Source organism: Rutidosis leptorrhynchoides, chromosome 2, assembly GCF_046630445.1.
Source record: "Rutidosis leptorrhynchoides isolate AG116_Rl617_1_P2 chromosome 2, CSIRO_AGI_Rlap_v1, whole genome shotgun sequence".
NCBI classification, from domain to species: domain Eukaryota; kingdom Viridiplantae; phylum Streptophyta; class Magnoliopsida; order Asterales; family Asteraceae; genus Rutidosis; species Rutidosis leptorrhynchoides.
This window is the reverse complement of record NC_092334.1, coordinates 172,333,569-172,345,369: the sequence shown is the minus strand read 5'-3', so window position 1 is coordinate 172,345,369 and position 11,801 is coordinate 172,333,569. Positions and strand designations below refer to the sequence as shown.

At 35.5% G+C, this 11,801-nt stretch overlaps 1 protein-coding gene across 1 annotated transcript; it reads right to left on the bottom strand.

The window, feature by feature from the left end:
- Positions 1-10,414: 10,414 nt before the first annotated feature.
- On the bottom strand, positions 10,415-10,828 carry LOC139888429 (uncharacterized). Its single transcript, XM_071871438.1, has one exon. The coding sequence runs from the start codon at positions 10,826-10,828 to the stop codon at positions 10,415-10,417; it is 414 nt and encodes a 137-aa protein (XP_071727539.1).
- Between the last annotated feature and the right edge of the window lie 973 nt (positions 10,829-11,801).

Sequence of the window (11,801 nt, the reverse complement as noted above, 5' to 3'; positions counted from 1 at the left end):
CCATTGACCATTATTAACTTTGGTCCATTGATTGAGGATTTTCTTTTATTTGACCGTTTTTCTATGGTTCCTAATATTTTCCCCTCCGGAACCTCTTCTTCTTTCGGTTCCTCTTCTTCTGGTTCCTCTTCTTCCGGTTCTTCTTCTTCCGGTTCTTCTTCTTCCGGTTCTTCGGGAATTTGTGAATCTTCCCAATATATATTTGACTCTTCATTATTATTAGGTGAGAAATGGGATTCGTGCTAGAGGTAGACATCTATCACACAATATCAAACACGTTAAGAGATTAATATATAACATAATATTTACATGTTCATAATATATAATTTCCAACAAAAATGTTAAGCAATCATTTTTAAGGAAAACACGATCGAAGCCCAGACTCACTAATGCATCCTAACAAACTCGATAAGACACACTAATGTAAATTTTCTGGTTCTCTAAGACCAACGCTCGGATACCAACTGAAATGTCCCGTTCATATTGATTATAAACGTTCCATATTAATTGATTTCGTCGCGAGGTTTTGACCTCTATATGAGACGTTTTTCAAAGACTGCATTCATTTTTATAACAACCATAACCTTTATTTTATCGATAAAGGTTTAAAAAGCATTATGTAGATTATCAAATAATGATAATCTAAAATATACCGTTTACACACGACCATTACATAATGGTTTACAATAAAAATATATTACATCAAAGTAAGTTTCTTGAATGCAGTTTTTACACAATATCATACAAACATGGACTCCAAATCTTGTCCTTATTTTAGTATGAAACAGCGAAAGCTCTTAATAATCACCTGAGAATAAACATGCTTAAAACGTCAACAAAAATTTTGGTGAGTTATAGGTTTAACCTATATATTATCAAATCATAATAATAGACCACAAGATTTCTCATTTTTCATAAATATCATTACACTCGTAAGTGCATAAAAATCATTCATATGTTGAACACCTGGTAACCGACGTTAACTTAATGCATAGAATATCCCCAAAACAGAACCTCTCGTCTGTATAATAATCTCGAAGTACTAAACCATCCATAACCTGAATGGGGGTTGTTAAGCCCAATAGATCTATCTTTAGGATTCGCGTCAATTAGGGGTCATTTCCCTAATTCTTAGGCTACCAGACTTGAAGGGCAATATTCGGTTTAATAATCCAACCATAGAATGTAGTTTCGCATACTTGTGTCTATTTTGTAAAACATTTATAAAACTGCATGTATTCTCATCCCAAAAATTTTAGATTTTAAAAATGGGACTATAACTCACTTTCACAGATTTTTACTTCGTCGGGAAATAAGACTTGGCCACTGGTCGATTCACGAACCTATAACAAATCTGTACGTATATATCAAAGTATGATCGAAATATATTCACAACACTTTTTATTACGTTTTAATGATTTAAGTGTATTAAGTCAGCTGTCCTCGTTAGTAACCTACAACTAGTTGTCCATAGTTTGATGTACAGAACTAAATTATATATTATCTTGAATCAATCTACGACCCAGTGTATACACATCTCAGGCTAGATCACAACTCAAAGTATATATATTTTTGGAATCAACCTCAACCCTGTATAGCTAACTCAAACATTACTGCATATAGAGTGTCTATGGTTGTTCCAAATAATATATATACATGGGTCGATATGATATGTCAAAGCATTTGCATACGTGTCTATGGTATCCCAAGATTACATAATATATTAGAATACATGTATAATACAATATAAGTTAGCTAGGATATGATTGATATAGATTTGTTACCAATTTTCACGTAGCTACAACAAGCAAAATTATCCAATCTTGTTTTACCCATAATTTCTTCGTTTTAAATCCGTTTTGAGTGAATCAAATTGCTATGGTTTCATATTGAACTTAAGTTTATGAATCTAAACAGAAAAAGTATAAGTTTATAGTCGGAAATACATGTTACATGTCATTTACTAAAGAGGTAGTCATTTCCGTCGAAAGAACGACATCTTGATGACTATTTTGAAAAACATACTTCCACTTTGAGTTTAACCATGATTTTTGGATATAGTTTCATGTTCATAAGAAAAATCATTTTCCCAGAAGAACAACTTTTAAATCAAAGTTTATCATAGTTTTTAATTAACTAACCCAAAACAGCCCGCGGTGTTACTACGACGGCGTATGTCCGGTTTTACGGTGTTCATCGTGTTTCCAGGTTTTAAATCATTAAGTTAGCATATCATATAGATATAGAACATGTGTTTAGTTGATTTTAAAAGTCAAGTTAGAAGGATTAACTTCTGTTTGCGAACAAGTTTAGAATTAACTAAACTATGTTCTAGTGATTACAAGTTTAAACCTTCGAATAAGATAGCTTTATATGTATGAATAGAATGATGTTATGAACATCATTACTACCTCAAGTTTTTTGGATAAACCTACTGGAAAAGAGAAAAATGGATCTAGCTTCAAAGGATCCTTGGAGGGCTTGAAAGTTCTTGAAAGAGAATCATGACACGAAAACAAGTTCAAGTAAGGTTTCCACTCGAAATAAGATTGTTATAGTTATAGAAATTGAATCAAAGTTTGAATATGAGTATTACCTTGAATTAGAAAGATATCTTATTGTAAATAATAAAGATTTATTGAGATTAGATGATCACTTGAAATGGATTTGCAAGATTGGAAGTAAGCTAGCAAGATTTCTTGAAGTGTTCTTGAATGGTTGTTTTTATGATGATTAAAGCTTGTAATTGAAGCTAAAAGATGGTGAAAATACTTAGAGATGATCAAGTATGATGTTAGGATTATTTTGAGAGAGAATTTGTAGTGTAAGTATGAGAAAATGGAATGGAAAAATGGGGTGAAGTCATAAAAACGAAATTACTTGTTATAAAGAAAAAAAAGATCCTTAAGTTTGTTTTTATCTCATTAGTCATACAAGTTGTTAAATAATGGTTCCACATGTTTTTGACTCTAAGATGGCTGCTAAGAATGAATGATTAAAGGTGTATATACCAATAGTAAATACATCTAGAAGCTGTGTATTGTACGAGTACAAATACGGGTGTACACGAGTAGAATTGTTGATGGAAACGAATGAGAATGTAATTTTGAGCATTTTGCTAAGTAGAAATACTTTGATATATGTCTTGAAGTCTTTCAAAAGTGTATTAATACATCTTAATACACTACATGTATATACATTTTAACTAAGTCGTTAAGTCACCGTTAGTCATTACATGTAAGTGTTGTTTTAAGACCTCTAAGTTAACGATCTTGTTAAATGTAATTAATCCATTGTTATTATACTTAAATGAGATGTTATATTATTACATTATCATGATATTATAAGGTATGAATATATCTTAATATGATATATATACATTAAAATGTCGTTACAACGATAATCGTTACATATATGCCTCATTTCGAAATTCTTAAGTTAGTAGTCTTGTTTTACATATGTAGTTCATTGTTAACACACGTAATGATATACTTAATTATCATTTTTTCATTTTAAACATAGTGTATCAATATATTAATATGATTCATATGTATTTAGTAAGACGTTGTTATAACGATAATCGTTATATATATCGTTTCGAGTTTCTTAATTCAATAAACTCAATTTTATGTATATCACTCATTGTTAATATACTTAGTGAGATACTTACTTATCATAATCTCATGTTAACCATATATATATATCCATATATATATCATCATGTAGTTTTTACAAATTTTTAACGTTCGTGAATCGCCGGTTAACTTGGGTGGTCAATTGTCTATATGAAGCACATTTCAAATAATTAAGTCTTAACAAGTTTGATTGGTTAACATATTGGAAACATTTAATCATACAAATATATTTTCATTTAATATATAACATGGAAAAGTTCGGGTCATTACAGGTAAGATCCTAGCCGGGCGCTACTTGTTAGTATCATTTTGAGATGGATCATTATGCGTATCATTAAGTCCCCCTAGTTTGGTGAGGTCAGCTGGAACATTTGCATTGCCAAACTTAAGGTAACATGATCCACGCACGTGATTTGACATGCAATTAATGCGCGTTGCATGCTGTCTTAGTCATAGTAAAGTGCTTCTCGTGTTTTGATGCACCTTTTTAAGTTTTTGTGGGACCCGTATAGGATTTTTACCTATATAAATGACCACTTATCTTCATTCAAGTTTTTCTACTTTCGATAGTCTTCATTTTGCATAATACAGAGAAATAGTTTTCTTATCTTCTTCGATTTGAATCTTTCTTTATTTCCTTCTTCGTTCAATATGCCTCCCAGACCTGCTAATATTCTTCATGACGTATTACGTGTGCCTAGCAATGTTGATCAAGCCTATATTGATAGGATTTATTATATATGCCCTCAATTAAGAGGCTTGGGGTTCGTGATACCCAGGTCACAACAGCGCGCTTGTGGGTCCCCACCAAATCATTGTGCTGTCTATTTGAGACCTTTTGAGGTCTCAAATCTGAGATACCCATTTACTCGCTTCTTCATGAAGGTTCTAAACTTCAACGGCCTTAGTGTTGCATGTTTGCATCCGAATGGGGTTCGTGCGATTGCGCTTTTTGAAATGTATTTCAATGGTTTAGGCCTGGTCCTAAGCTTGAACAGTTTTAGAAGTATTTTTCGGCTATTGTCCTATCGCAGAGGGTGGTACACTTTTACTGATGAGATCAATTTTCTTGGGGAGGCACCGGTGACTACAGATAACTGGGTGCAATCATTCATTTTTGCTAAGTGCTCTGACTTTCCGTTAAGGAACGCCCAGTCCTATCTGTTTAGGTCGGTGACTGTACAATAGCCGAGACAGTTGTCTGAGCTGGGCGAAGCGATGGTTGACCAGTTGAGGGGCCTGATGATTCCTCAACGGTCTTATGATGAGCAAGTGCTGGTAATGGCCAATGTTAGCAACAACTGGACCCATTCTGATAGGATTCTTGTTGCTCGCAGAGGCGGGAGAGGTATTTATCTATGTAGTGTTCTTTATTATTTTTTATGTAGTCGTAATTTATAGAACGAAATTTTATAATCTGTGCAGATTTGACCGTGTTGGAGGTTCTGAGGGCGACGAGTCTAGATGGCATGATTTTTACCGACAAGGTGGTTGAGGGTATGGCCCCGGCATCTTCCAGCCGTCATAGGGCGCCGCCTCTTGAAGACTTGGAGTCTTCCAATGTCAGTTCTTTAGAGGGTGGGCTGATCCATCGCACCAGGCGTAAGATTAAGCCGTCTGCAGCAGCTGAAGGTATGCCTTTGACACTTGCTCACTTTTGTTTGTCTAATAATATCTTGTGCTGACCACGTTGCTTTCTTTCGTCTTTGCATAGATAACGCTGGCGCGACTTCTGTAGGGATGCACGCATTGTAGTGACCCGAACTTTTCCATGTTTATATATATTAATTGAGATTGATATTTACATGTTTAAGTGTTTCCAACATGTTAAGCAATCAAACTTGTTAAGACTTGATTAATTGAAATAGGTTTCATATAGACAATTGACCACCCAAGTTGACCGGTGATTCACGAACATTAAAACTTGTAAAAACTATACGATGACATATATATGGTTATATATATAGTTAACATGATTTTATTATAAGTATGTATCTCATTAGGTATTTTAACAATGAGTTATATACATAAAAATGAGACTATTAATTTAAGAAACTCGAAAACGATATATATAACGATTATCGTTATAACAACGTCTTACTAGGTACATATGAATCATATTAAGATATTGATACACTTGGTTAATTATGTTAAATGATAAGTAAATATATTATTAAGTGTATTAACAATGAAATACATATGTAAAAATAAGACTACTAACTTAATGATTTCGAAACGAGACATATATGTAACGATTATCGTTGTAACGACATTTAACTGTATATATATCATACTAAGATATATTATATATCATAATATCATGATAATATAACAATTTAACATCTCATTTGTTATAATAAATAATGGGTTAACAACATTCAACAAGATCGTTAACCTAAAGGTTTTAAAACAACATTTACATGTAACGACTAACGATGACTTAACGACTCAGTTAAAATGTATATACATGTAGTGATTTAATATGTATTCATACACTTTTGAAAGACTTCAAGACACTTATCAAAATACTTCTACTTAACAAAAATGCTTACAATTACATCCTCGTTCAGTTTCATCAACAATTCTACTCGTATGCACCCGTATTCGTACTCGTACAATACACAGCTTTTAGATGTATGTACTATTGGTATATACACTCCAATGATCAGCTCTTAGCAGCCCATGTGGGTCACCTAACACATGTGGGAACCATCATTTGGCAACTAGCATGAAATATCTCATAAGATTACAAAAATATGAGTAATCATTCATGACTTATTTACATGAAAACAAAATTACATATCCTTTATATCTAATCCATACACCAACGACCAAAAACACCTACAAACACTTTCATTCTTTAATTTTCTTCATCTAATTGATCTCTCTCAAGTTCTATCTTCAAGTTCTAAGTGTTCTTCATATATTCTACAAGTTCTAGTTACATAAAATCAAGAATACTTTCAAGTTTGCTAGCTCACTTCCAATCTTGTAAGGTGATCATCCAACCTCAAGAAATCTTTGTTTATTACAGTAGGTTATCATTCTAATACAAGGTAATAATTATATTCAAACTTTGGTTCAATTTCTATAACTATAACAATCTTATTTCAAGTGATGATCTTACTTGAACTTGTTTTCGTGTCATGATTCTGCTTCAAGAACTTCGAGCCATCCAAGGATCCGTTGAAGCTAGATCCATTTTTCTCTTTTCCAGTAGGTTTATCCAAGGAACTTAAGGTAGTAATGATGTTCATAACATCATTCGATTCATACATATAAAGCTACCTTATTCGAAGGTTTAAACTTGTAATCACTAGAACATAGTTTAGTTAATTCTAAACTTGTTCGCAAACAAAAGTTAATCCTTCTAACTTGACTTTTAAAATCAACTAAACACATGTTCTATATCTATATGATATGCTAACTTAATGATTTAAAACCTGGAAACACGAAAAGCACCGTAAAACCGGATTTATACCGTCGTAGTAACACCGCGGGCTGTTTTGGGTTAGTTAATTAAAAACTATGATAAAATTTGATTTAAAAGTTGTTATTCTGAGAAAATGATTTTTATTATGAACATGAAACTATATCCAAAAATTATGGTTAAACTCAAACTGGAAGTATGTTTTCTAAAATGGTCATCTAGACGTCGTTCTTTCGACTGAAATGACTACCTTTACAAAAACGAATTGTAACTTATTTTTCTGACTATAAACCTATACTTTTTCTGTTTAGATTCATAAAATAGAGTTCAATATGAAACCATAGCAATTTGATTCACTCAAAACGGATTTAAAATGAAGAAGTTATGGGTAAAACAAGATTGGATAATTTTTCTCATTTTAGCTACGTGAAAATTGGTAACAAATCTATTCCAACCATAACTTAATCAACTTGTATTGTATATTATGTAATCTTGAGATACCATAGACACGTATACAATGTTTCGACCTATCATATCGACACATCTATATATATTTCGGAACAACCATAGACACTCTATATGTGAATGTTGGAGTTAGCTATACAGGGTTGAGGTTGATTCCAAAATGTATATAGTTTGAGTTGTGATCAATACTGAGATACGTATACACTGGGTCGTGGATTGATTCAAGATAATATTTATCGATTTATTTCTGTACATCTAACTATGGACAACTAGTTGTAGGTTACTAACGAGGACAGCTGACTTAATAAACTTAAAACATCAAAATATATTAAAAGTGTTGTAAATATATTTTGAACATACTTTGATATATATGTATATATTGTTATAGGTTCGTGAATCAACCAGTGGCCAAGTCTTACTTCCCGACGAAGTAAAAAATCTGTGAAAGTGAGTTATAGTCCCATTTTTAAAATCTAATATTTTTGGGATGAGAATACATGCAGGTTTTATAAATGATTTACAAAATAGACACAAGTACGTGAAACTACATTCTATGGTTGAATTATCGAAATCGAATATGCCCCTTTTTATTAAGTCTGGTAATCTAAGAATTAGGGAACAGACACCCTAATTGACGCGAATCCTAAAGATAGATCTATTGCGCCTAACAAACCCCATCCAAAGTACCGGATGCTTTAGTACTTTGAAATTTATATCATATCCGAAGGGTGTCCCGGAATGATGGGGATATTCTTATATATGCATCTTGTTAATGTCGGTTACCAGGTGTTCACCATATGAATGATTTTTATCTCTATGTATGGGATGTGTATTGAAATATGAAATCTTGTGGTCTATTATTATGATTTGATATATATAGGTTAAACCTATAACTCACCAACATTTTTGTTGACGTTTTAAGCATGTTTATTCTCAGGTGATTATTAAGAGCTTCCGCTGTCGCATACTTAAATAAGGACGAGATTTGGAGTCCATGCTTGTATGATATTGTGTAAAAACTGCATTCAAGAAACTTATTTTGTTGTAACATATTTGTATTGTAAACCATTATGTAATGGTCGTGTGTAAACAGGATATTTTAGATTATCATTATTTGATAATCTACGTAAAGCTTTTTAAACCTTTATTGATGAAATAAAGGTTATGGTTTGTTTTAAAATGAATGCAGTCTTTGAAAAACGTCTCATATAGAGGTCAAAACCTCGCAACGAAATCAATTAATATGGAACGTTTTTAATCAATAAGAACGGGACATTTCACGCATCTGCCCCCATGGTTCCGTTGCTAAAGGGGGCTGCTCCCCGGGAGAGAGTTGAGCCGGTTGTGGGGGAGAGTCGGGTGGCTGAGGGAGAACCGGTTACTGAAAGGGAGTCGGTTCAAGGGCACCGTCCCGTCAAAGAACCCACCGTGGAGGCCTCGGATGCTTGCCCCCGGCTTACAACAAATGCTGGACAGAATGTTTACGTCCTGCCCGACTGTAACATCGAGCCATTCCGTGATCTTTTACACTGTGATGCTTTAGACTACCCGGTTTACTGGGAGTATCTGGACTTCATAACTTTTCCGTCTCTGAAAGAGGCATTGGATGCTCTTTCCGCCACCCAGGCACAAAGCTTGCGTTCTCAGTTTTCCGTGTTTGCTCAGCATCTTGCGGCGGATGAACTGAACCGGAGCGAGGCTGATGCTCATCGCATTCACTAGCATTGTGTGATGTTTGAGAACGAAAACCGTCACGTGGCGGGATTGTCAGGGACGATTACTTGCCTTGAGAGGGAGCTGGCGTCAGCAAAGGAAGCCTTGGATCCCACCCGGGATGAGTTGCGTGTTTCCCGGGAAGCTCAGGAAGCGTTGAAGGCGGAGCTTTCCTGGGAACAGGAGAGAGTCGCCCTTCTTTCTGATGACAATAAGAAGTTATCAGAGAAGGTGTTGGCAATGTTGGGTAAACTTACCCGCCTTCAACATGGTATACCTGTGCTTTTTGCCCACTTTTTGAAGTCATCCATTGTTCATCAGCTACTTAATGACTTTATTGAGGCTATCAAGAAGTTGACTATGTTTGAGGTGTTGAGGGCAGTGCAGTGCTTCTTGCCGTCTGGTAGCGCGACCCAAAAGATGAAAATTGATTTGAGCGCTACCTGTGTCCAAGACTGCCAGCGGGCACATGAGGCTCTCGGCCAGATTAGCTTTGAAGATTTAGATAAAATCTATAGGGACGAGAACTCATCCATAGAGGATATTGTAAATTACCAACCGTAGAGATATGCACTCGTTTGTGTTCTTGTTATGAATGTGATTTTTTACATTTTGTTATGTCTTGTGTGTAAACTAGTTTATTTTGCTTTAAATTGCTAGTAGCGTCATGACGAAAACGTAGATATCTAGACTACGTGTGAGTATGGTCGAGTTGTTTATATGGAAACCGGACCATCAATGATATGGCTGGACACCCTCGTTATCCGAGAAGGTTCTTCAAGAGGTGTCCTCCTACCAACGAAAGCTAGAAGGCATTTCTTCTGGATGTAGGTCTGGAATATGCCAAAAACTTTTGTTTTCGTTTGTGTCATATTCAGAGTCGTTACAGTGCATAAGTATATAAAATGAAACTTTATTGATGACTTATACATAAACATGATTGGAGTACATAAGTGTTTTGCATTTCTCCCATCTGAGTGGGTGATCAGGCCTCCCGGTTGTAGATAAGTTACACATGATATTTCTTTAAACAAAAGGCGTGCCAAGGGCGTTGTATCGGAACTCCGTCTGGTGTTTCCAGGTGGTATGCGCTGTACTCAGTTATGCCGACAACCCTGTAAGGTCCCTCCCATCATGGGCCCAATTTTCCGACATCTTGCTGCTGGCTGGCTTAGTTGCCACGTAACACCAAGTCGTTTAACTGAAAGTCCAGTGGCTTGACTTTTTTGTTATAGTGGTTTGCGATTTTTTGCTTCTTTTCGGCTTGCCGGATATGTGCTATTGTCCGCCGTTCTTCTAGAGCGTCCAAGTTTTCTCGTAATGATTCGTCGTTTTGTTGTTCATCGAATGTTGTTATCCGGTTGGTTGGGATAAGCACTTCAGCCGGGATAACCACTTCCGTGCCATATACCAGACAGAAAGGAGTTTCGTTTGTACTATCTTTCGGTGTTGTCCGGTGTGCCCATAGTACATGTTGGAGTTCATCCACCCATCCTTGTCGGTGTTTACCTAGTCTTGCTTTTATGCCGTCAACGATGTCTCTGTTAGTGACCTCGACTTGTCCGTTGACCTGTGGGTAGGCCATGGAATAAATAACTGCTGAATGTCCATGTCTGCACACCAATCTTTAAATGGATTGTGTGCAAACTGTGTGCCGTTGTCACTGATTATCTCTCGTGGTAAACTGAAACGACAAATGATGTCCTCCCATACAAAGGTTAAGATTTTCCTTCATGTGATCGTGCTTAACGGTTTTGCTTCGACCCATTTTGTAAAGTAGTCGATTGTGACGACTAGGAATTTAACGTTTCCGACACCTCTTGGGAATTGGCCGACAATGTCAATCCCCCATTTGCAGAACGGCCAAGTAGCGTGTATAGGAATCATGTTACGACGAGGGAATCTATTGATGGGGGCATGTATTTGACATGTCTCACAATTTACGATCAGATCATATGTGTCCCGGTACATATGTGGCCAAAAATAACACATTCTTTTGATCCTGCTGACTATCGTTCGGTAGCCAGAGTGTGTAGAGCAGGCTCCTTCATGCATTTATTGTATGATTTCTTTGGCCTGCGCTGGCCCAACGCATCTTAAGGCTATGTGAATGATTTCCTATACAGGATGCCATTTTTAAAGTTATACATTGGTGCCCGCATTCATATCTTACGGGCTTGTAGTTTGTCTTCCGAGAGGGTACTGTCGGCAAGGTATTTTATGAAAGGTGTCATCCAACATTCTTCTTTCGTTGTGATTGTTGCCATGAGAGTGTTCTCTTCAGTTGACTTTCTTTCCAGTACTTCAACCATAACCTTTTTGGTGAAGTGGTCGTAGAGCAGAGAGGCAAGCTTGCTCAAAGCATCCGCTTTCTTGTTACAATTACGGGGTATTTGCTTTATTTCGAATGTCGTGAAGGTTTTGGTGAGCGCTTTCGTGTGACGACCGGGAAATTTCCAACCAAATTTAAGCTTAATCTTTATATGATTCCGACACGATAAGAAAAGTCTGTAAAGTTGAGTCTCTAAATTTTTGAAACAATTTATATGAATTCATTT

Excerpts from the sequence above, each read along its gene's own strand:
- LOC139888429 (XM_071871438.1), bottom strand. The coding sequence starts at position 10,828 with ATGGCCTACCCACAGGTCAACGGACAAGTCGAGGTCACTAACAGAGAC.